This window comes from Beta vulgaris, chromosome 9 (assembly GCF_026745355.1).
Source record: "Beta vulgaris subsp. vulgaris cultivar EL10 chromosome 9, EL10.2, whole genome shotgun sequence".
Taxonomy (NCBI): Eukaryota; Viridiplantae; Streptophyta; class Magnoliopsida; order Caryophyllales; family Amaranthaceae; genus Beta; species Beta vulgaris.
This window is the reverse complement of record NC_079210.1, coordinates 16,703,950-16,731,083: the sequence shown is the minus strand read 5'-3', so window position 1 is coordinate 16,731,083 and position 27,134 is coordinate 16,703,950. Positions and strand designations below refer to the sequence as shown.

The window sequence follows — 27,134 nt, the reverse complement described above, 5'->3', positions numbered from 1 at the left end:
TTTAGTGTTTTAAGACAAAAGGAAAACTATCTTTTATATGGTATTTGCTTATATGATTTAGGATTGGTATTTTGAGTAAAAAAAAAAAAAAATGGTACTCTTCCTCAACTTAGTTAGGTGTCAAAAATATACAAAGATTCAAATAAACTCTTCTCTCTCCTTTGATCTCTGTCATCGTGTCCAAACAAAATGAGGACAACAAAACTCAAATACTTGAGTTGTCAAATTTCCAATACTTAATCTGATGCTTAAGTTTATAACTAGCAAATCCATCTCAAAAATTCTTTTGATTCAGCACTAGAAACTTTAAAGAAAACCCCAATTCTCAGTTTTCATTCTTACATTTTCTTTCTCAAAGAGTTGTTCTCCTCTCAAATTCTATTGCTGTGCTCATTCTCCGTCGGTAGGCCTTTGTCGGCGTTCTGCTGGTGCTGTGGCGCTGCCACTACCATCAACTGGGCTGCTACCCTTCTTTCTTTTTCCTTCTGTTCTGTCGATGCTGTTACTGTTTTCAGTGCTCGTTGCCGGCGAGTTGTCATCGTTGTCCTGGTGTGTTGCTGTTGTGGTCGGCCGTGTTGTGATGTTGGTTGTGGACGCTGCTTCTTGGTATTATTGTTGGTGTTTTTCTCATTCTTCAGAATCCTGATTCACATAAACCCAATTGGTGCAGGTTTTAGTTCAGCTTCTCTTTCTTTCTTTCTTTATGTATCAAGTTCAAGTGGTTATGAATAGAAAACTATGTTCTAAAAATTGAATCTTTATTCCTTGATTAGTACAGAGAGATAGTTTATTTTAAAGCTTTCCAATTCAAAGTTCTGATTTTGATTAAGTTAGTTACTAGATCATATTTTAAGAAGAAGTCATGTTCCAAATAATTAACTTACTGTATTTCTTTTCAATGGATTCAAGTGAGTTTTATAAGAGTAAATTGATGATCTTGTTTACAGAAATACGTTTTTCTTTGATTGGTTTACTCTCATGTGGGCAAATTGGTTCAAGAAGTACTTTATTGCTTTAGGAAATGATCTGTCATGAAGGTTTTTAGAATTTACATTGCAATTTGACTAGTTGGTGTCTAAATTAAAGTGATCAATATTATATATATATATATATATATATATATGGGTGTTCAATTAGTAGTATATGGAAGTGTTATAAAAATATTAATCGAATAAGTTATGGGTTTCTAATTAAGCCATAAGGTGTATTCACTATTCTAATGATAATTATTGTTGTTGAGGTGAATTATTGTGGAGTTCAAGCCAGAGTCGATGATCGAGTATCTATGATCTTGGAAGTTATTAATTGAGAATTAGTTGTGGTTGAGGTAACCTTTATGTTCAGCAAACTGAATTTACATGCCCATGTTATATTGTGTTTTCAATATCATACATTGCTTATAGTCATGGCCATGGTTATAGATGCATATCTATAAGTTAATTGTGAATTGATATTTGATGGTTATGAAAGAACAATATTTTGGTTATGTTATTGGAATTGTTCGGAAACTATGAAGTATTCTAGAAATGTGATTTGAGTATGATAATGAGAAAATGTTTTCGAAATGGTTTTAGCTGGCTTAGTTATGAACTGAGATGAATAGTGGGCAAGGTACAGGTGGAGTAAAATGATTCGTATATGAGTTAAGACTAGATAAGGTCGAATATTATGTTAAGTTATGTTATAAGCCTGTACTTGCCAGCGATTTATGTAATGTGATTAAGCTATGCCAGCGATGCATTTAAAAGATGAATTATTTCCGAACAATTACCAAGTTTGTTTCTGATATGAAAAATGTTTACGAACCAAAACCGTTCTGACGGGCTGAAGTAAAGTTACTGAGTTTTTCGCTCATTTTAGTTTTTGTTTTTGTTTTGTATTTTTCCTCTATAATTTGCAGGTGTATGTTCGGATTTCTGGATGAATCAAGAGAAAAAGTTTTCAGTTAAGAGATGGAAATTAAATTAGATTCGAAGTTAGATTTAGAATATATAATTGTTGAATATTAAGTTCTTATATGATGTTTAAGTATTGTATTGTCTTGGGAATCGAGTAAAGTATTATAAAATCAGGTATTGGTTTTGAGGATGATGTGTTGTGGGCCTTGACCCACAGGTCCAGGATCGTGTAAAAAGGTTTTGTTTCCGCTGCGAGTAAATAGTTAATTTTAGGTTATTAAGTGTTAATTGAGTTTAATGAATGGTAAGTATGATTAGCTAACAGCTCGGAAGTGCGGGCTGTTACAGTCTCCTTTGATAATGTAGACCCCAATTGGTAGTGCCATTTAGATACTTCAACAATCTAATCAAGGGAACCCAGTGCTTCCGATTAGGATTGTGAGTATACATGCTCAATCTACTAACAGCATAAGCTATATCAGGTATAGTATAATTCATCAAGAACATTACACTACCAATTATTTTTGCATATTGTTCTTGTGATATACTTCATCTTTTTCTTTTTCAAATGAATTTAGAATCATATGTGGTTTTCAAAGGAACACAATCAAATTGATCAAACTTCTTTAATATTTTCTCAATATAATGAGAATGATTTAAAGATATCCCATATGAAGTTCTAGTAATCTTTATTCCAAGAATAACATCCTAAATCCTTCATCTCAAAGCAAGAATTTAGGAAACTCTTCGTTGCCATCCTGGGAAAGACTATAAGGGAGAGCTAGTGATTAGTAACTACTGCCAAAAGAAGGGTCATAGGGAGTACGTACGAGTCCTACTCTAAGCATGGTAAGGAACATAAAAGCTAGGGGAGTGGTAATCAGGTTAGATCAGGTAACAACCAGTCAGGAAACCAAGGTCCTAAGCCTCGAGGACATCAGTGTAATCAAGGGAACTATAGTTAGCCTTCAAGTGAGCACCCCAACCAGTGTAAGCCTGCGGGAAAGATGTACGTGATGAGTCGAAAGGAGGCTGAGAAATCTGTCGACGTAGTTTTTGGTAATTTTTCTATTAACTCAGTCCTTGTTAAAACATTATTTTATTCGGGGGCAACTTATTCTTTTATATCATCATCTGTCCTAAAGAGTCTGGGGTGAGTAGATTATGAAGAAATTGACTTGTCTATTAGTATTCTAACCGGAAAAATCATAAGGTGTACCAAGTTGTTTAGAAATCTGCCTTTGAAGATAGGAGGCTGTGTATTTCCGTCTGACTTAATAGAATTTAATTTGGGAGACCTGGATGTGATTCTAGGAATGAACTGGTTAAGTGTTTACAAGCCCAATATCGATTGTGAGATCCAGAAGGTAGGGATAAGAAACCCTTTAGGAAAATTGACCTCCTATAGACGTTTTGGGAAACCCAAGAAGTTTGGAGTTATTTCTATTATGCAAGTGAGGAAGTTGGTGAAAAGTGGGTGTGAGTTATTCTTCTATAGTGTGCAGGATGTGAGTAAGGAAGTTGAATTAAAACTCTAGCATGTTCCAATTGTGAACGAGTTTATGGATGCGTTTCCAAGTGAGATTTCAGGTATGCCACCTGCTAGAGCTGTTTTGTTCACCATAGACTTAGTTCGTGGAACTGCACTTATATCTAAGGCACCCTATAGAATGACACCTCCTGAGATGAGTGAGCTGAAAATGCAACTGCAAGAACTATTGGATAAAGGTTATATTAGGCCTAGTGCATCACCTTAGGGAGCTCCCGTGTTTTTTGTGAAGAAAAAGGATGGTAGCATGAGGCTATGTATGGATTATAGGGAGTTGAATAATGTAACCATCAAAAACAAATATCCTTTGCCTAGAATAGATGACCTATTCGACCAGTTGAAGGGAGCGAGTGTCTTCTCAAAGATTGACTTACGTGCAGGATATCACCAAATGAGAATAGCTGATAAGGATGTACCTAAGACTGCCTTTAGAATGCGTTATAGTCACTATGAGTTCACTGTAATGCCATTTGGGTTAACCAATGCTCCTGCTATATTTATGGATTTAATGAATAGGATCTTTCATGAGTTTCTAGATAAGTTTGTAGTAGTTTTCATTGATGACATACTAATATATTCGAGGAATGAGGCTGAGCATGATGAGCACTTGAGGATCATTTTGGAGAAATTGAGGAAAAATAAATTATATGCCAAGTTCTCTAAGTGTGAGTTCCTTTTGGAGAAAGTAGCATTTTTGGGTCACTATGTGTCCAAGGAAGGAGTCTTAGTAGATGCCACTAAGATTCAAGCTGTGAGTGAGTGGCCAACCCCAAAGAGTGTGTCTAATATCAGAAGTTTCCTAGGTCTAGCTGGCTATTATAGGATATTTGTGAGAGATTTCTCGAAGATAGCGAGGCTTTATGAGCAACTTGATGAAAAATGGGTCAAAATTTGAGTGGAGTGAAAAGTGTGAAGAAGCCTTTCAGATTTTGGAAGATCGTTTAACCTCTGCACCTGTTTTAACCCTGCCTGATGGGAATAAGGGATTTGAGGTATATAGTGATGCTTCAAAAAATGTTCTAGGATGTGTGTTACAACAGAATGGGAAGGTAATTGCGTATGCGTCGCGTCATTTGAAACCTTATGAGGCTAATTACCCTACCCATGACCTAGAGTTAGTGGACATAGTGTTTGCATTGAAAATTTAGAGACATTACCTCTATGGAACGACTTGTAAGATACTCACAGACCATAAGAACTTGAAGTACATTTTCACCCAAAAAGACCTGTATATGAGGCAAAGAAGATGGCTAGAGTTAAGTAAGGATTATGACTTAGATATCCAATATCATGAGGGGAAAGCAAATATGGTTGCTGATGCCTTGAGAAGAAAATCGAGTCATAGCTTGAGTGCCTTGATAGTCCCTGAGGAGTTGTGCCGAGATATGCAAAGGCTGAGCTTAGAGATCTTAAATCCTGGGTAAAGTGAGGCAAAATTTAGCGCTCTTTCTTTGGGTTTGTCAGTTTTTGATGAGATCAAAGAGGGCCAAGTTGGGATGAGCATCTAGATAAGATCAAGGAGAAAATTAAGCAAGGTAAGGAAGCTGACTTTAAGATTCGTGATGATTGGAGTCTAAGGTTTAAAGGGAGGTGGTGTGTACCACAGAAGTGTATTGACCTTAAGAGACGTCTTGTGGATGAGGGGCATAATACTCCATATTTTGTGCACCCTGGGGGTGATAAATTGTATGAAGACCTTAAGGTTATCTATTGGTGGCCAAATATGAAGCGAGAGGTAGTTGAGTATGTGCCTAAGTGCCTAACCTGTCAGAAGGTGAAGATAGATCATAAGAGACCCATGGGGAATAAGGTTCAATCCTTAGAAGTTCCTGAATAGAAGAGGGATTCTATTTCTATGGACTTTGTGACTGCCTTACCTAAAACGATGAGTGGAAATAACACTATTTGGGTTATTGTGGATAGATTGACTAAATCCGCTGTGTTTATACCTATTAAGGAGACATGGAAAAAGAAGCAACTTGTTAAGACTTACATTAGGCATGTGGTGAGACTACATGGAGTTCCAAAAGATATCATTTCTGACTATGATTCTAGGTTTCTTTCGAAATTTTGGAAAAAGTTCCAATTAAATCTTGGGACAACATTGAAAATGAGTACAACCTTTCACCCTGTGACTAATGGTCAGACAGAGAGGACTAACCAGACTATGGAGGACATGTTGAGAGAATGTGTAATTGACTTTTAAGGTAGTTGGGAGGACCAATTAGATCTGATTGAGTTTTCCTACAATAATAGTTATCATACGAGCATTAAGATGGCACCTTTTGAGGCGTTATATGGACGGAAATGTAGGAGTCCCATTTGTTGGAATGACTTTAGTGAAAATTTAGTCTTAGGGACAGAATTAATTGAGGAAACCGTAAAAAATGTCAGATTAATTCAGGATAGAATCCAAGCTGCGCAAGATAGGCAAAAGAGTTACGCTGACTTGAAACAACACGAGGATGAGTTCGCCATAGGTGATAAGGTGTTCCTGAAAGTATCACCCACTAAGGGCGTCATGAGATTTGAGAAAAAGGGCAAGTTAAGTGCTAAGTATGTAGGCCCATATGAGATTTTAGAGCGAATTGGGAAAGTAGCCTATAGATTGGCATTGCCAATGGAGTTCGAGAAGATGCTTGACGTGTTCCATATTTTCCAACTTAAGCGCTATATCCCTGATTGAGCGTCATGTCCTAGAGCCTGAATGAATTCAGATCGATAGTAGCATCACGTATGAGGAAAAACCTCTCAAGATTCTCGACAGGAAAGTGCGTAGTACACGCAATAAGGACATCCACATCGCGAAGATACTTTGGCCTAACCACGAGTCTGAAGAGGCAACGTGGGAAGCCGAAGATGATATGAGAAAGAAGTATCCAAACTTATTCCTTAAGGTGAGTTACGAGGGCGTAACTCGTTTTCTTTAAGGGGGCTAGAATGCGATAAATTTCGCTCTCGTTGTCTATTTTGTGAGATTTTCATGCATATGTACGCCTATGTTGGGCAATTTGCACGTGCTAGTGCTAAAGAAGTAGATTATTCGCATAAGAAAACATGTTCATAAGTAACACAAGTATTTTAAGCTAGCAAAAGTGTGCACAAGTGGCACAATTCTTTTAAACTTTTGAAAAAGACGAGTTCAAGCTTTTGAAAGTATATGAGTCTTTCTGTCAAGTTTCGGGACGAAACTTCTTTTAAGGGGGGTAGATTGTAATTTCCCATAATTTTAAAGGATTTTATAAATATATTTTAGTATTTATATATTTATATTTAAATATAATTCAGTTTTAAATGATTTGATCATTTTAAAGAAGGTTGACTATTTTAAAAAGTCAAATGAAATTATTTTAAGGAATCAAGAAAGTTAAAAATATTTTAATTAAGCATGCTTTGATAAAATTTTAAATACTTATTTATATTGGAAAAGAAGTCTAAGTGGACTTGAGGAATCCAATTTTAAGTAGATTAGGAAAAAGGAGTTATATTGATATTAGGAGTTCTAAATTATTTATCCTAATCATCATCAATTTTAATTGAGCCCAATCTCCTTTTCCTAAGCCCAAAAGGAAGCCTTCTTATAAATATCCTAATAACCAATTATTTTACCCCACACAAATAATATTTTCTCTCTCCTCTTTCTCAAACCACACAACATTCTCTCTCTCTCCCTTAACGGTTTTTTTTTCTCTCTTCCAAGTTCTTTCTTTCTTCTTCTTCAAGTAACCTTTCTTCTTCAACAAGAAACGTCACAAAGCCTTCAAAATCTCCAAGATTCGTGCGCCGATGCTGCTGTCGTGGGTCCTCTGTTTCGGCGCCATTGGTTAATTTCTTTTTTTCTGCCTCAAGATTCCATTAAAGATTATGTGTTTATGCTTTATTTTAATGTTAATCATGATTATTAATCTTTATTTACTGTTTTAATAAATAATCTAGATATATATATCATATATATTATAAGAATAAAAATTCAGATTGGTTTATTATTGTTAGATTGAAGTTTTAATCATTAAAGCATGGATTTTTATGGTGTTAATTACTAGAAAACCATAATAGCATGTTGTATACTATGAGATTGGTTTAGATTATGAATTTAACCATGTTTACATATGTTTAAAAAAAGTTTTATGATTTTATAAGTTGCTGGAATTTCAGAAAAGATTTTATTAATGGAGTTTTAAGAATTTTAATTACTAGTATGATAGTACTATGCTAGGAATTAAAAGTAATTGAAGTTTTGATAGAAAAATTAACTTTTTAATATATTTAAAGGGGATTTTTAAATATTTTAAAGTTGTTGTACTTTTATTTAAGAGTATTGATTTTAGTTTATATTAATTTCTAGGCGGAGAATATTTTGTAGGAGACTTTTAAAGAATTAAAAGTGGTCTGCCGACTAGTTTACACAAGGTACGTACATGCCTGTGTGCTATGTGAGTAGTATCATGAGTTAAGGAGAAAGACATTTTAGTATCATGTATATGGACTTTATAAGTTCATATGTGATTTCTAGTATGATTGTTTTTTACATGTTTTATGCCTGTGTGCAAGCATGTTAATTATTAGATTTATTATGAGTAAAGATTGTCATGTTTGTATGGAATGTATGGATTAAATGCAAGCATGTGGATGGATACTTTATTTATTAATTCACATGGGGGAATTAATATAATTATTGAGATCGAATCATATTTATTCATGTGTTCCCTTACAAGTTTTATTTTCACTACTTTATGAGGATTGTGGGCCTTATTTGGTAAGTTGATAAGTTATGCCTTTTCAAAGGTAAGTTTCATTGTTGGCTAGGTTCAACAAATAAGAAAGTTGAGATCAAAAGAAAGTAAGTCTTGGATTGTAAGTTGTGATCACTTATTAAATCGTAAGATAAAATAAGTTCAGTTGTGCATGTTTGCTTTGTAGTTCTGTGTTACTTGTATGTGTGTCATAACAAGTAATAACTTGTAAAGAACGTAAAGTGTAACGAGGATATTTATAGACTTTAGACTGGTGCACGTCTAGAGTTGGACATTAGGAGTTGGAGTACATGGTGGTAGCCCATGTCCTTTTCTAGGAGATGGATCGATCACCATCCCTATTTATATTTAGCAAAAGTTCATCGATATCGCAGGTTCTAAAATGCGTTGTAGTGCCTAGTAGCACCCGTATTTCGTCTTCCTAGGTGAGGGCATTAGTAGATAAGACAACTCAAGTCCAATAACTATTCCATTTGAGTAATAAAAAGATGTTTAGAGTTTAGTTCAGTTAAAGTTATATGCAGAATGTTATATGATTATATTATTATTTATCCCTGCATGTTATTTATTAAGTATCATGTTAGGATTGCTTATGTTTTAGTATGTAGTAATCAGCTTAGCTGATTACGTACTTTGATTGTGATTGTCATCATGGCATTGCCTTATTGATCCTGTGATGACCCATTTTGGTGAGCATATTCATTAAAGCATTGACAATACAGGTTCGCAGATGTGCATCAATGGGAATCTGCAATGGAGAGAATGTGTAACTAGTATATTTTATTTTTTCTGCATTAGTAGGAACATAATTTATTAAGTTTGTTTGAGTAGACTCATTTAGATTGTTTGATTTCTATATACTTATTTATTTATTTATAATAAAAGTTTAAAGTTTAGTTATATGTTTTCCGCTACAAAATTCTGAATAAGCCGATATGTTATCACACGGGATAATACCTGGGTAATTCTCTACTTTTATATTATAAGGGTATTTCTGAAAAGAGAAAATTATCGGGGTGTTACAGTGTTCAACAGAATATATAGAGTAATCCAATTGGTAGAAGATATATAAGTTTCAAAAAACTCATACAATAATATAAGTGTACTTGCCGATTATGGGATGAAAGTATGTGACAAGGAAGCATCCCTATGTTCCTGGGTGAAGATTACTTAGATGATGATGATCCTGATGTTGATGAAGATGAGGAACCACAAATCATTATTAGTTTCGCCCATCTCAGTGCTTGATAGATCAAGCAATGTTTTAAATGTCTTAGTAATTCTAGTAATAGTGTGTAGATGGGATAATCCTTAGGAAACTACGTATCTATTTGAATTTAGTTAATAAATATCTTCTTAGAGATATTTCATGATTAAGCTTTATTATTTCATAATGAAGTAATTTTTATCCTATTATTCATTTTGATCTTTATATATATACATCTAGATCGCATTAACAAATTGTGAGCTTGAATATCGTTCATTGTTCATAAAATGAACAATAAACCCAAGGAATTAATCTTAATGAAAAGTCGTAGAGTTGTCAATATATTGATAATTTTAAAACAAATTACAATTAAAGAAAAGTATAAATTTTTTTTGAAAAAGGAGGTAAATAAAAGTACTTAACTATTAACTGAACCCAAAAGTTATTATAAAAATAACCATTGAACAAATTGGCTGATTATTTAAAGAAGCACAGCCATATCATACTAGCATAACGTTTTCATTTCAAAAAATCAAAATAAATAATGAAGCATATTCAAATATGGTGGCTGAATTTGATGATGATTGTTTAGGTCATCGTTTCACCTTCAAAGGCATAGAAGAAGACAAGGGAGCTTTTATTATAAATGAAAGAGTCAGATGAGTAGAAAAGATGGCATGGGTTTTTGGAGATGAACATGTGGTGGAGCCAAAAGATCCTAATCTAGTTGAATCAAGCAATACGAAGGTTGGTTATAACATAGACCTCTTATCCATCTATATGTGGCCTAAATTGGAACAGGAATCACAAGACAAACTGCTAACAGTTTGCAAAACGTGAGGAAAGGAGGTCTCCACCATCTTCAGCTTCCCAAAACCTCCAAGAATGAACTGGATCTATGCAAATAGTTTAGTTTTTTCTTGTACCAAGTCATCCCTCAAAGTGGTAAGGATGTAAGAGGGTCAAGATGAACATCATGAGAAAATAATTCACTTTAAGTGTCTGTGTGAATTATGGAACTTGTTAGTCCAAGAAAACTTCCTTTCTTGGATGTATGTTGCACTGGTCGATATGAGATATACTTGGGATAATAGTTACCAAAGCAATCTCTTCGAAGCAAAGTTCAAGTATTCCCTTGAAGATAACGACTATTTCGGAATTACCAAGAGCAAGGCAGGGTATGGGTCAGAAGCCAGCTAATACGGGGCTATGGTAAAGACATTGTGCAGGGAACACTTCAAAATGTTGTCTCTAAACGCAGTTCTTTTTTAAATAAAACGTTATTAATGACTTTATCTTCATAAAAGACAAGTCATAATACAAATGTAACAAAGGTACCTCAAATGGTAATCTTATCAATAATATATTTTCAATGATTCAATTGCTTTCACATAAGTTTATGATTCACAGAATTGAAGTAAGACGTTCATATGTCCATTTTTCTAATTATACTCCCTAAAAATTTGTTTCTAGTTCCCCATGAAATTAGGCACTTAGGAAAGAATTATGGGACGGACGAATGTATATATATATATGTGTGTGTGTGTGTGTGTGTGTGTGTGTGTGTGTGTGTGTGTGCGCGCGCGCGCGCGTGTGTGTTTGTGTGTGATCTCCAAAAGATTCTAAACTTAAATCAAAATGGATTACACATATCTCCCCATGTTTCATTAACCTGGTCCATACAATATGCCATATCCATCAAAATGCCCAAATCACAACAAGGCATTGAATGTCATATCTAGAGACAATGATGATTTTATCAAAAATGAATCTACTAGATGGATCTCCTCTATCCAAAAATAATTTGGAGATAATCCTGTTATGCAACAGAATTTGGAGAATAAAAGAGAACTCAAGGTCATCGAAAAAGGGTCCAATCTAGATCTCACAAGAGAACTAATATTTCCTAAACTCGAAAGGACTGATCAGGTTATATCTCTTCTAGTTTGTAAATCATGGGGCAAAGTCATCACAAAAGCGATATGGAAGCCTAACATTCTTTGGAAATATATCTCAAAAGGCTCTTAGACAAAGGAATGAAGAAGGAGTTTAAAGTCTATAGGATGGTGGATGGATCATCATCAAGAGTCTTAATACAAGACAAATCTGCGTGTCGGATATGGTATGATCTCATGATCTATGATTTAAATCCTTGCTGGTTATTATTAAATGAGCTGGCAAATGTGAATGTTGAGGAAACTTTAATAGATTTCACAGCATCATTACTACAAACAAAGGACAAAGATAACTGTTAAATAAGGCTTTACATAACAGTTTTGAGGTGTTATCCAAGCCAATGTAATGTAAACTAAACATAACAACTGATGAAAGTGTTATGTTTGCCAGAGAAAACATAACAGTCATTTATAATACACGTTATACCGCTAGATAACACGTTTTGTAAATAAGTGTTATGTTTGCTATTTATATGAGAAATTGAAAGAAGGAAAATTTAACACTTATCTTGAATAACTGTTATGTTTTCCTATAACATATATAACATATATTACCAATAACGGTTATCTATGATATTATTTTAAAAAAATAATAAAACTATCATTTCACACATATATTGTCCATAGGCCTTGCAGCACGCAGCACAACAATGTCCTTTTTTTTACAGGACAATACTATACCTGTATCTGTTGTATAATTAATACTCAACCCATACCAATAAATTGAATATGATATTCCAAACTTTTAAAATTTTTTATATCACAAAATAATTCAACTAATATTCATAATTTTAAACTTCTAAAAAAACTACTTTATATACATATCAATATCAATTTAAATCATAAACAAGATCAAATCTAGCCTATAGCCACATCCACATGATATCAGTATCCAAATCCGAAAACATAATGTATGTACAAAAGTGGATTAAGGTAAAAAAAAATTAGGCGGAAAGTTAAAACTCATTCATCATTTATGCTTTGTGTGGATCTCCGACATATGTAATGTAGAAGTCCCTAAGTTCATCAATTTTCTCTTGAGAATAGGTTGGACTAGTGCCTTCATAGTACTACAGTAAAGGTAATTACAAAATAAGTATTCATATATAAAAACTTGAAAAGTATTTAAACTTAAAATACAGATCGAAGAGAGTAAAAAAAAAAATAGCTTTAGCCAAATTCTTCTAATTAAATATAGTTTTTGTGTACGCCATACTCGTGCACTCAATTTCAATGGCCAACAACCTGAAGTTTACCATATTTGAAAACAACCAACAAAATGCCAAGTAAATGGCACACAAACCAAACTGTAATAGGAGTGGCCATAACATATATGCAAACAAGAAAGTAAAAGCTTTAAGTGAAAAAGGCGAGAAAACTAAGGTGAATTGAATATTTCATGACCCTTGAACCTGAAATCATGACCCCATTCTGATATGCAATGTGCTTCATCAAACGCAAAAAGACATATTCCAGCCTTGAGCAGTTTTGACCAAAAGCTACAAAGATGAGACAATAGCATAGATTTAGATTCAGACAAGTAGCATTTATTCAGTTTTCACAAGAAGGAAGATAAATGGGTTGGTCAAATATTTGAGCTTGTTCATGTAAGTCATAATAAACAACAAGGAGAAGTCTCCCTTTCTCTATAAATTATGCACCTTGAATAGAATTCAAAGATAGTAGCTTATGTCCAGAATGAATATGAGTAAGATGACGATAGGGGAAGAAAGAAAGATAGATAACATAAAAGAATACAAAACACATGATAGAAAGGGTATGAAACAAGAAAACTAATAGTAGCATCAATAGACAAACAAGTGATAAAAGTTCAAATGACATTGGAAATAACAAGCCCGATAGCTGATACATGCAATGGACCACATACAAGGTTAATAATGTAGTTTTAAAAAACTAAAAAACAAAAGAGAATCTTGTAAATTACCTGAGAAAAGACTATGATATCGCAAAAAAAAAACCCTATTGCTTGTTAAGAATTAAAGAAAAGCACAAATATAATCAACTATCTTTTAAAAATCACTAGACAAGCACTATATTTAATGTCAGAAAAAGCTAAGACAATTGTGTGGGTATGATCAGCAAAAAAGTTATACACAATAATCAAAATTTCAGTATAAGATATGAGTATAAAGAACCAAATTGTGATAGAAATAACAAAAAAATTTCATGTTACTCAAACTCAAGTACTTGGATCAGATAGGAGTTGTCCAAAGTGTAAGACTTGGCTATTAGATGTATCCTTTGCTTCTTTTTGTCTAAAATGAAGTATCAAGACTACATAACCATGTCAGAGTCTTGCATATCTGACAAAGGTATTTCATATTTGAGGTGATATGAGTAGCAAAAACGTCATGACATTCAGCAAATACCATTCTCTCATCTGGAAATCGCATAATACACACATAAAATTATGAAATGCCATATGTGATGCAAAAAGCACCTGTTTGCGATCGCACATGCTTTCTCTGGAGTCATGAACAACAAACTATAGAAGCCAGACTCAGCTTTGCTTTGCACGGTTTTATCAGTTTGAGTAGAGCCTTAGGTACTCCACTTGGATGCCACGTTGTTTTAAAGCCATTACCTATCAGTCATTGGTCAACAACTTATCAACTTATCAACAAATTGTCTGAAACTTGTATCTGGTAATGAGGAGAAGGAATATTGGAGCCAAATTCAAGGAAGTCAAAGTAGATTACGTGACAACATGGGAGGACACAAAGGAAGGGGAGGAAGACACTACAACAGAGGTGGAAGGCATGGGCGATCCCGGGACAGAGATTCACCTGATGGCCGTGCGAACAAAGTTCAGAAAGTAGCCACATAAGATTTTTGATACGATAATCTTCAAAAAATACTTGGATAGTATTTTAGCAGTCTTGATCTCAATTTTGGTTCAACATTTTGAAGTTATCTATTGTCTTATGATATTGTGTAATGACAGTTCACATTTGTAGTAAAGTGAACTTCCTAAAATTTTTCTAAAAAAAAAACTAGATGCCCCCATAGTATAGAATGAGGAAGACACGTAATCATCAAGAAGATCACCTGATCTTGCATCAAAGATAAAAGAGGGATGACCACAATGCATGTACTCCCGACAATCAAAGGGGGAACTTGATAGATGTATTGTGACTCAAGCAAAAAATTAAATAGTACTTGAAAGAACCAAAAACGTATACAAGGCATATAAAGTCACATATATCGACGTTTGCTTTGAATAAACCATGGACTGCAAATACTATTTAAATTTCCTGCTACGACCACAACACACTAACAACTGAACAATCATCAATGCAGCATCAAATCCCACACTTCCACCCAAAGAAGAACCTCTCGTGCCAATTTTCGAGCTAAAGGTGTAAACTTTCCGAACTAACATGTTAAGTTAATGAACATAAACTAGTAACACAAATAAGTACATTAACAACTCACGCAATTAAATTTCGATAATGAACTGATATTATGAAATAGGTTCCTCTTAAATTCAGCAACACATGTACTAACAAGCACCTTAAGCTAATTTTAACACTCCCATCTCATGTTTTTTTACAGTGTACCCCGGATTACAATATCAAAACCCACTCCACTTCAAGATCCTAAATCTGAAATACATAAAAAAAGTTCCCAACTTTATATAAATTGAACTAAGACCCTATAATTATATGTGAAGAACAAAAAACGCCAGAATAAAAAGAAATGTAACCTGAAATTCGAAACAGAGGAAAATTGGAGCTTGAATTCACTGGAGCTTTAGTTCGATTGTTCGAGCTTGAATTTGCTAGCCTTAGAGAAGAGTGAAGAACGGAGAAGACGCAGTAGAGGAGAGTGGAGGGTGGAGAGATGCAGTAAAGAAGGCAAGGGTATTCGCCGAGCTTCTTTATAAAAATTTGTGCTTTGGCTTTGACTGTGACCGGCGAAACATCGTCGGAGATTGAGAGCCGGAGGTAGAAACCTTGAGGGGGAACCAGAGATAGAAACCTTGAGGGGGAACCGGAGGTAGAAACCGTGAGGGGAACTAAGGGTACGAGTTACAGCAACCAAATAACCGTTCATAAGGAAGAAAAAGGGTTTACAACAACTTAGAACTTAAAAAGGGCAGTTTAGAGCAAAAATTCAAGGATACGCAGTAAGTGCTCCTAATCTTTAGTCATGACAGTTTTTTTTTCAATTTAATTATTATGACAGTTTTATTATTATTAATAATAAGCAAAGATAAGAGTTGTTATTATTCTCAAAAAAAAAAAAATTAAAGCATCACATAATAATTTCATAGCAAAGATAACACACATTAAGATAAGTGTTAAGTGATATATTATCAATACAACCTAAGATAACAGTTCTACGGCAAAAACGTTAAATTTATACTTTACATGACGGTTGCTTAAATAAGAGTTAATTTAGGGGTGTTATGTTTGCCCTTTTTTGTAGTAGTGACAGCTAGAAACAAAGTTGAAGGAATACATGAAAGGTTATTCTTCTCAACTAATTTTAGTCATTCTAAAAGGAGTTCATTGACCATCTTAGAACAATGGAAGAAGTCACATTCAGAATACTACTGGATTATATTGGCTATAACCATGATAAGTCCCTCTCTGTTCATAATTTGTGTAGTAGTGCTTAGTACAACACCCCATTAATCAGGAGGGCAATTTGTTACTATCATTTTCTGATTTCAAGTAACATTTGATGTGGTCAATCGAATCAAATCTCAAAAGATTTAATTTATGCTCTAACATAAGGGCCCAATGTAAGTATAAAGCCCATTAAGTGAGAATAATAGAGTTAAAAGTCAACAAGACCCAAAGGAGGGCCCTCCAAATTATCAGGAGATGAAAGTGAGATGTAATAGAAGAATAACAATCAAAAGAAGATAATCAAGAGGGGGATTCAACATGAAAACGAACGTTCATTAGAGGACAATAGTTATTCAGCGCAAGAAAATGGTTAAGGTGTGAATCAAATATGATTCAAATATTTTCCCTTCCTAAGCATTGCCGAAAGTTACATATTATGATTCTCAATAAATAGAGAAATCATAATCAAGCAGAAGACAACAAAACAACGCATCAAACTGCATTTCTTAATTCCCTAGCATAGCCTAGCTTTAGCATAGCCAACCCCCTTTTGGGGTTATAGTTTAGTTCTCTAGATTTTGCTTTGGCATCCGAGCATGTTTTGAAGCCATTAGACAAGGTCTCAAACTCTCCAATTGAACCAAAGAACCATGGAGGTAATGGCCTTCGTGTCTCCTTTTTAGTTATCCAACCCGACTTATCCTTTTGTGTGTTGTAACATTCATCTTAAGGTTTGTGGCATGTATGAGAATTTTATACTTTAATTAAGTGATCAGTAATTGTTTGCTCTATTTATTGCTTTTCGCCTGAAATTAATTTGTTGTAGTGTGATCATTAATTAAATTGGAAAAGAGTGCGTTAATAAAGTTTTATCCAATTAAAAATGGTAACCCCCATGGATTAAATTAAATCTCCCAAGGCATTCAATGCCACACTATTGAGTGTCCAGCCGGCCATTAACTTGTTTGCAAGGTCGACGAACTGATTTTGCACCAACACATTGATAATTAAATTTAAATTTGACTACAAAAGATAAAAAGTTCAAATTCAGAATTACCATTGAGAATTTCCTATATATTAGAAGCAAAGAAAAAATTACATATATAGTTTGTCCAAACCAATGATACGTGACATTCAAGGATTGTTGCCTTCCTCAATAGTTTGAACAACTATGAACTACTAAATTTCATAAACCAATTCAGCAAAAGTCAGGCATATCAGGTTTGAACATCTTTGGCATCTTCAAATCATCCGTTGAAGAATGCTCAATCGATTCCTTTTGGTTGAGATCTCTTTTAGTATCAGCAGCAAACTTGGAAGCCAAATCCGTCGCCCTTAGAGTTTGAGGATTATAAGAGTTGTCTCTACTAGAAATAATGTTACTAGTATCTCGTCCTTGATTATAGTAATCATCATCTGACGTATTTCCAAACATGTTTTCATGCAAAATCAACTCCTTTTCCAATTTTCTTTTCCTATACCTTCTCCATGCAGATTGAATATAGCAAGCCCCCCACATCCTCCATTGATGTGAATTGTACCTAAATGCATCTTGTAAGGCTTTACTATGAAGACGCTTAAATTGAGTGGAGAAAAATCGAAGATCCTCAGCTCCGAGTGCGAAAGCTTCAACTTCACTCAATGCCTTTACAGTTCTTGTAGATGAAGGAAGGTTGAGGTTTGAATTCGGCAATAATGCCCATGTTAACAATTCCTCTCCACAAAAATCACCTGGTCTTAGAGTGATGGAGTTGAAGAATCCAGACCTTCCACCACCTGTTGTTGAGCTTTCAAGTTGTCCTCTGATGATAAACAACATTTCATCCACAGGATCATCCTCTCTAAATATGTATGTTCCTTGCGTACTTAGAGTTGCAACAAGACGCTCACAAATAGCATCAAGTAGTAGTTCATCCATTTTGGAGAAAAAAGGTACCTATTAAGTTCAAACCATTGCAATATAGTTAAATTACATATAGAACTTTTAAAGTTTTTCTTATAACATAAACTTAGAAAAATTCCAATTTAATAAATGTAAGTATCAAAAAATTACAATGATCTTTTTAAATCAATTTCAAAATATCTTTGCATATATACATGTGTTTAAATTCCATTAAAATAGAACATAGTATATGCTATGATATGTTTTGAGGACATATTAAAAGTCGTCCAATTTATTAGAATATCTTATTGTAATTAAACAACATGAACCCTTGAATAATAATAGCACAAAGAAAGATAGATATACCAAGAAAGACATACACGTCGAACAAGGTTGAGGCATAAGTGACGTTGTACTTCTCGTCGAAGATCCAAAGGCAATGAGCATAAAATGGAAGCTTCATTAACCCCTCTTGTGGCTAACCATTTATATTGAACAAATCGATGAACCCTTTGTTGCAAAGCTAGTGGCAATTGACGATGTCTCATCCACTCCTCAGTATCTCTTCGTTTTATTCGCCATTCCTCAACTCTAACCGTCAATGATTGTAGATATGTCTTCAGTCAAAATGTAATATTAGTAGGCATAATTTTTAGAATTATGTGCAAAAAATTGGATTAGAATCAATGTTAGGGCTTAATAGTTAAATTTAGCTAGTAATTATCAATTTGCTTTATTCATGTTTATCATTTGATTTCACAAATGAATTACAATGATAAGGGTGATTAATGTATCCTATTTTAAGAGAAAAAATGGAACAAGATGAACCTGCATGTTGCCAATCAATAGGCAGAATAAGAACAATCCTCCAATGCAGACACAAATTGCAAAAAGTGTCTCCCCAATAAACGTGGTTGTTTCCAAATTTTGTCCATAAGAGCTGCAAAAAGTATTTACTATAACTAGCGAGCTTCAAAGAGGGGCAACAATTATCAATGACTTTTCTAATGTTTACCCATGATTCCATGAATACATGTTAGATTATAAGTAAATCAATTACTGGCAATTTGGCTTCTAGGCTCAAAGAAAAATCCAAAACATTTGCTTGTAATTAAGGGCATAGTCAACTTTGAGGAAAAGCTATTGATTTCATAGTGTAAGTATTACAATAAAAATCATGGTATAACAACCCACAAACCATCGTTTTTTTGGTAAGAGAACTCAAATGATATGAAATAAATGAGAAAATGACATGACATTCATATCATTATTGTTAAAGCCTATATCATTATACATGTTACACAATAAGTTATAGTATATTAGTACATGTTACATCCAAGATGCACTCATTTATATTAGTTGAGTGCAGACAATTTCATTTTTTTTATTTGTATAAAAAATGACATTGATATGAAATCTAGTAAATATTATTGTATTTTCAGAGTCATATATTTGAAAATCCTATAACAATTTTTCAATGTCGACAAAATTGTTTTTAATTAATACTACACATATGAAGGGAAATAAACTATACATGATAAAAAAAAAAGTGATGGTAGGTAGTGGTTAGAGATGGTGATAATAATTTCTTAAGCTGATTACGTACCTTAAATTCTTGAGGCCAAACCATAGACAATAAAGATATTTGGGAACAAAATTTGAGGAACCAACACCACTAGTAAAAGCTTCTTGAAACATTCCAAATTTGAAAGATGATTCATCATTTCTTGGGTCGCAATTCGTAACCAAGCTAGTATTATTTAACCAATATTGTCTATCCACGTCAGGCACCGTCGAACAATCAAGATATTTAGTTAGACATGCGGGAAAACGTTTTTTCTCTTCAATACATTGTGATCTCCAACATGAGTACTGCCGGCTGATAGCTGCTGTATACCAAATAGATCCCAAAACCTGCACTATCAAATCATACTAATAATCAGTTGGATTATCTATTGACCAACATATATATTGGGAGAAGTATCAGAGTAAACACATAAATTGAGAAAAGTATAAGAGTAAAGGCTTGTTACTTGACGTCACTTGATTTAACTTAATCATCCCATCCATTTCTTACCTTAAAAAATATATATAGTATAGTAACGTTTATAAATTCTTATACATCAATTTAGCATATTTTAGATTACGAAACTCAGTTTTAAGAAATAATAATTTATAAATTCATATGAGAGATTTAAACCCCATGGTATCAACAAAAGCAAATTTAGTTTGTCCAAAATTTTTTTAGTCGAGTACAGAGAAATATTGAATAAATTTTATCTCTTTAGAAAGAAAAATGAGTTTATATGCTTACATGACTGGCTAGCATGTAGAGGAGAAGGTTATATGCTGCTCCGGACCAAGCAGTCTTAGCGACAACCCCTGTAGTCTTAATTATTCGCTTATTTAAAGGGAACATGAGAAAAAATCTAGGAACATATTGAAATAATACAATAAGGGAGAGTGTATAGTTTGCTTGATCTGATTTTGTTCTCTTCATTTTCGGTATGATGAACCAATTCATTATCTGCACACATACTAGCAATTGCTCATTATACATAGGAGATATGGATAGTAATTTCAATCAAACAAACAATGTTTATGAAATAAAAGGTAAGAGTATCCATTGATACAAATACTAACTTCTTCATAAACTATCATACACTATGGAGGCTGCCACCAAAGATGGTTCTCTTCTAAATTTCCCTCCTAACTTAATAAATGAGTAAGAGATGAGTTGATTCGAGATTTAAGTAGGACCTTTAGTTGGACAATCGTATTATACATTTATAATTAATACTTTGTTTATTAGTGCCTAAAGTATCAATGATTGTATTACTCTATATCTGAAATCTTTCCCCAATTTCTCCGTCTCCGAATAAACTTATGACCATTCATATCCTTAATTATGTGTCAACTAATATTATACAAAGTTCTAATAAATACACAAGTTCCCTTATTATAAATTTGTTTATATTCCTTCATTTTAAAATAAGTGAAACAATTCTTTTTTTGTATGTGAGAGATTTTTAGGAGAAGTGTTTCATTTATTTTAGAGAGGGGCAAATATATATTAGTTAGATAATCGCATCAATATTAATTAATTTTAACCAAATAAAGTAAATAGGGAAAAAAATTATAAGGCTTAGGGAGTATACATTACATTTTAACAAACAACGGGCATTCTTCATTTATTAATTTTCTAATCTTCCACGACTCAAGTATTTCCTAGTTTAGGGTAATACTCCATCCATTTTCTAATTTCACACATTTTATTATTCAATTAGTCTATTTCAAAATTTTAGCCCATATTTTTCTGATATATAAATAGGAAAAAATATTATGATGTGTAATCTTGTGAAACATGGTACAATGTGAATTATTTTTGTAAATTTTGATAGTATGTAATTACAGATAATAATGATCATATGTGTGCGTTAGAGATCCTGCAAATATACAAGTGAGTAGAAATATGGGTGGGGTACCGCTCAGCCTCAATACCAACGATATGCAAGAAGACAACCCACGTAGGGAAAGTAAGGTAAAGGGCTCAGAACGAATAAATTTGTAGTCCATCCAAAACAAAAAAAGAACACTTCACCTTAAGATCGCTCTATTTTCATTTTTTAAGAACTTTTTTTAAGAGTTGTATTGGAAGGAACGTATGCTAAAGGGTAGAGAAGTAGAGAGACATGATAGGATATTAGTAATTAGTATATCGACTTAAAAGGAATTGAGACAATAATTTAGCGACAAACAAAAATGGAAAATGACCAATGTTTTAAAATCGAGACAACGACTAGCCTCGACATTCATCTCCATAAAAAATTAAAAATGAAAAATATGGAAGAAGTATTCATGTTATAAAAAATATATCATGAAATTTAATTTAGTCCCTTCCTATACAACATATTACGATTTACAAAATCATTCACCATACAACACGGTGTAATTCATGACCTTTTTTTTCTCATTTGCAGCACTACCTATTATGTGAATTTTACTTATTTAAAACACTTCAAATGAGGAATAGATGTGACAATTAACCCAAATCAATGGCGATGCCTATTAAAAAAGGTAGAAATGTTGATACCTGAGGGAGAGGCAAGGAAGCAGCAAAATCAATGACAAAATCTGACTTGAGATATTTCCAAGCAATCTCGTAAGGATCCATTACCAATTCTCCCCTCCCAAAAACCCTAGACCTACGAGAAACAAAAGCTGTGCGAAATTTGATTGCAATATGGAGGACATAGAAGAGATCGGCGAGGCTTCGAAAAACGGTCACCGAAGCAAGGAGGGAGGTGTCAGCGGTGAGGCATGCATGATCTGCTCCAACAGAGGGGAGAAAAAAATAGAGAGGGTCTATGAAAAGGGCAATGACACAAGTGAGGAGAAAAATATAGTTCCAACGTGTTACAATGTCGGAATTTGGGTCTAGGATTTGGTATCTCCATAGTAGTTGGTAATGGAGCTTTTGATCGTCCACGGAGGAGGATGAAGAGCCATTGACTAGTGGATGAGAAATCCGACGAATCCCACGAGTTGAAAGGAGTTTGTTCATGGAGGAACAATATCATGGAAATAAGGGAGATTTTCATAAACAAGGAGATAAGCAAAAAGTTTTCTAATTGTGAAGAGTACTATTGATGCGCATATAATGTATGTGAATATGACATCAAATTAACATTTGGAAGTCAGATATAGAATTATAATAAAGGATTTGAGGAAGTTTTGAGAAGATCTCTCTATCAAATTATATTAAACTTGAAGAAACAACGATAAAGTATTGTAAAAAGGATGGTTAGTCTAGATTTTGATCTTACAAAATGTGGGTATTAACTATTAACACGGGTGTATGCCTGTGAAGAGAAAGGGAAAAATATATGCATTAAAATTAAAGGTTTGGAGAAAAAATAGGACAGATATCTCAAGATAAAAAAAAGGTAGTTAGGCTTTTTGACACTTTTAGCTTTTATAAGAAACATCAAACGTAAAGTTCAATGAAGTATTGATATGAACAAACTTTTATACTACAAAATGGGGAATGTGAATTAAATGAAGAGGGATTGAAACATAAAACAAAATATGAAACAGATCATAGTCAAATTTCATATTTTTATATCTAGTGAGAAATATTGGAGAATCAACAAATAGAAAAACTACATATATTCTAGACAGTACACGTGAACAAATGTTATAAATAGTCACTCGGGTTCGATGATATAATTATATTAAAACAAGCTTTTATATATAATAAGGTTGATCACACTTTGAACAAATGGTGTGGCTAGCTAATATAAAGGTCCAAGCACGCCTAGTCATTTTACGGAGTCTAATCGCGCCTAGTGAAATTGTAACACCTCGACAATTCTCTCTTTCCGAAACTACCTTTTCAATATAAAATATAGAGAATTACCAAAGCATTATCGCCCGTGTGATAATGTATTGACTTATTCAGAATTTTGCAGCGAAAACATATAACTAAACTTCATACTTTAATATAATAAATAAATAAGTACTTAAAACCAAACACACTATTAATGTCTACTTCAAAACCAAACTTAATATAATATGTTCATACTAAAGTAATAGATATAACAATTTGTTACACAAGCTCTCCATTCCTAGATCCCCATGATGCAATATCTGCAAACTTTTAGATGTCAATGCTCTAAAAAATCTGCTCACCAAAATGGGTCATTACAGGATCAATAAGGCTAAGCCATGATCAACAATCACAAAAAAAGCACGTAATCAGCAAAGTTGAGTGTTACATAGTCTTACATAAACATTCCTAACATGATACTAATAATTAACATGCAGGGATCAATAATAATATAAAAATATAATATTCTGCAGATAACTTCTACTGAACTAAACTTTAATCATCTTTTTATTACTTTAATGGAATAGTTATCGGACCGAGTTGTCTAACTAAACTTCCCTTCACCTAGGAAAATGAAATACGGGAGCGACTCCATATTCCAGAATGACCTGTGTTATCGAGGAACCTTTGAAAAATAAGAATGGTGATCAATCCATTTCCCAGAAAAAGTCATGGGCTACCACCATGTACTCCAACTCCTGATTGTCCAACTCTAGACGTGCACCAGTCTAAAGTTTATTTCTATCCAAGTTACATTTTACGTGATTTATAATTTATTACTTGTTATGACCTACAAGTAATACAAAAATATGAAATCAAACATTCACAACTGAACTTCCTTTTTTATCTTAGGATTTAATAAGTGATCACACAACTTACCAACCAAGATTTCTTTCTCTTTATTCCAATCTTTCTTATTTGTTGAACCTAGCCAACAATCAATCTTACCTTTCAAAGGCATAAATCATCAACGTTCTAAATTATACCCACAATACTTATAAAGTAGTGAAAATAATACTGTAATGAAACACATGATTTAACATGATTCAATCTCAACAAATATATTAATTCCACCATGTGAATTAATAGCTAACGTTCCCATCTAACATGCTTGTATCAATATTCCATACAAACATGAAAATCTACTCATAATCAACATGTTTGAACACACGCATAAAACATGTAAAATCCAATCATACTAGAAATTACATATGAACTTACAAAGTTCCTATACATGATACTACAACTTTTCCTTCTTAAATCATGATAATATATCATATAACACATAGGTATATACGTACCTTGTGTAAATAAACTGATAGGCCACCTTTAATCACTTTAAAAGTCACCTACTGAATAATTTCCGCCTAAATCAACCAATATAAATCAAAGTCAATACTCGAAATAAAATCTAGCAACTTTAAAATATTTTAAATCCTCTTTAAAAATATTTAAAAGTTGTTTTTACCATTGAAACTTCAATAACATATTTTATCTAGCATAGTACTACTATACTAGTAATTAAAATCCACAAAACTCCATTATTGAAGCCCTTTATAAAATTCCAGCAACTTATAAAATTATAAAACTCTCTTTAAACATACTTAAACATGCTTAAATTCATAACCTAAATCAATATCATAGTTTATGACATGCTACTATGAACACCCTAAAAATCCATGCTTTGATAATTAGAAACTCACTCTAAAAATAATAATCAGATCTGAAATTTTATTATTTTAATACATAATATATACATAATCCAAGATTAATCATCAAAATAGTAAATTAAAGTTATTAATCATGATTAATACTAAAATAAAACATAAAAACAAGATCTTAAATTAAACCTTGAGGATGAAGAAAAGAAATAACCAACGAACCAAAGAACCAAAGAACCAAAGAGAACAAGGTGCTGGAAAATACAACAGTACTGACGGCAGTAAACATGCGGCAATAAGGAGGAGGTTTTGGTGTTCGTGACGTTTCTCGGCAAAGAAGAAAACGTTACTTGAACAAGAAGAAAGGAAACTTGGAAGGAAAAAAAACAGAAAACCGTGAGGAGAGAAAGATTAAGGGGGTCGACAACTTTGAATAATAAGGAGAGAGAATAGTTCTTTGTGTGGTAAAATAATTGGGTTAAAGTATTTATAAAGAGGCTTTTCCTTTTGGGCTTAGGAAAAGGAGATTGGGTTCAAATAAAGTTTAATGATGAATAGGATTGATGAAATAGAACGCCTAACATCAATAGAAATCCTTTTCCTAATCCACTCAGTGTTTTGGGTTCCTCAAGCCCATTTAAAATTCTTTTCCAAATCCAATTAGTATTTCAAACATTCATTAGTAGAATAAATGCTTATTGCTGCGGTCAAAAAGTGGCCTATTGCTGCGATTTTGGGCGCGCATCAATTAAGGGGGCAGCAATAGGTAAATAATATATTGCTGCAGTTTCCAGCGTAAACCGCAGCAATATTATTATCTTATATCCGAAAAATCCAATATATTGTTGCGGTTTCTAGTCAAAACCACAGCAATATTATTATTTTATATTAGAAAAATTAAGTATATTGCTGCGGTTTTTAGCCAAAATCGCAGCAATATGTCGTGATACTGGTAAAAACTTTTTTTTCATTTGGAAATTAAATTTGAAATATTAAAATCAGACAACTAACCCATTCATTATCCAATAAATTAGCAGACAAACTGAAAATAAATGCTATAAATTTCATTAATATATAAAGATAAAAAACCTAATTACATCAATATTACAAAACAATAAAATGACAAATGAAAAGGCAATGAAAAAATCCTAAAAAAAAGCTGTAAACAAATATAATAAAGCGCGAGATCTGTCGAATTTAAACGGAAAAAAAACGATCTAAAAAAAAAAAAAAAAGCAACCGAAAAAAAACACTATCTAAAACATAAGCTACAAACAGATTAAAAAAAATGAAAAAAAAAACTATCGAAAACGAAAAATGAAAAAGCAAACAAAAAATGAAAAAAAGCAACAAACAGATCCAAATAAATGGAAAAAATGGAAAAAAAAACGAAAAAGGAAACAAATCTAGAGAAGAATGCTTCGTCGGAGGCCGAAAACAAACGAGAAACAAATCTTGCGAGAACACGAACGCCGGCGAGCAGGTCTTCTTGGCGATTCTTTAAAGACGTCGGCGAGGATTTTACAATTGTTGAAACAAGAGAAAAAGACGTCGCCAGTGAGAATTAGGGGTCGTTTTCGCCAAATTGAGTGTCGTCTTCGCCAACTTGAGTGTCTCGAACAATCTGGGTCGTCGTTTTCGAACGTCGTCGCCGATTGCGAGGATGAGTGAGGTGAGAGGCGTGTGAGGGTGAGAGTGAAAAAGTGAGGTGAGAGCATGAGAGAGATGAAAATGGCGTATGCGGGTGAGAGGTGAGAGGTGAGAGGTGAGAGGATAGAGAGGAGACAGGAGAGAGATAACGGTCGAGAGAGATGGGTAAAGGGTGTGAAAAGCCTAAATGACTAAAAGAAGAGTGAGAAGGGTAAAAGGGAGAGAACCCTAACTGCCACTTGGATGCATGTGTTTTACTAAATTTAAAAGGTTATTGTTGCGGTTTTTTCTCAAAACCGCAGCAATATATTATAATAATTATTTTTTAATACTCTTTTAATATATTGCTGCGGTTTTTTCACAAAACCGCAGCGATTTATTAAAATAATATTTTTTTAATACTCCTTTAATATATTGTTGCGGTTTTTCTTAGAAACCACAACAATATGTCCTGGTCAAAGGGTCAACATTTTTCAAAAAATATGGTGATTTATATTTTTCTTTTTCTTTTTACGTGATATATTGTTGCGTATGGGAAAAACCGCAGCAATAAGCAATTATTCTACTAGTGATTTTTCAAAGCATGCCTAA

At 33.3% G+C, this 27,134-nt stretch overlaps 1 protein-coding gene and 1 long non-coding RNA gene across 5 annotated transcripts; one reads left to right on the top strand and one right to left on the bottom strand.

Moving 5' to 3' along the window:
* LOC104903112 (uncharacterized) lies at positions 1-9,101 on the top strand. 4 transcript variants are annotated; one of them, XR_008967502.1, is made up of 4 exons: positions 43-1,327; positions 1,901-1,944; positions 7,793-7,857; positions 8,924-9,101. It is a non-coding gene; the product is annotated as an uncharacterized LOC104903112 (long non-coding RNA). The 4 variants fall into 4 exon arrangements; XR_008967501.1 differs by lacking the exon at positions 1,901-1,944 and having other exon boundaries at positions 48-670; positions 1,241-1,327; XR_008967500.1 differs by lacking the exon at positions 1,901-1,944 and having other exon boundaries at positions 45-1,327.
* An 8,058-nt stretch (positions 9,102-17,159) lies between these two features.
* Positions 17,160-22,407, bottom strand: LOC104903147 (cyclic nucleotide-gated ion channel 18). Its single transcript, XM_010691147.1, has 6 exons — positions 21,937-22,407; positions 20,158-20,370; positions 19,450-19,757; positions 18,672-18,783; positions 18,224-18,460; positions 17,160-17,897 (listed from the first exon to the last, which is right to left on the bottom strand). Exons 1-6 carry the CDS (start codon positions 22,405-22,407, stop codon positions 17,160-17,162), a joined length of 2,079 nt encoding a protein of 692 aa, XP_010689449.1.
* Between the last annotated feature and the right edge of the window lie 4,727 nt (positions 22,408-27,134).

Bases quoted from the DNA above. Each gene is read 5' to 3' on its own strand.
- LOC104903147 (XM_010691147.1), bottom strand. From the start codon at position 22,407: ATGAACAAACTCCTTTCAACTCGTGGGATTCGTCGGATTTCTCATCCA. The intron at 20,371-21,936 runs GTATCAACATTT...GTATGTGTGCAG, and splicing joins CTTCCTTGCCTCTCCCTCAG to ATAATGAATTGGTTCATCAT. The intron at 18,784-19,449 runs GTACGTAATCAG...TACTTTTTGCAG, and splicing joins TTTGGCCTCAAGAATTTAAG to CTCTTATGGACAAAATTTGG.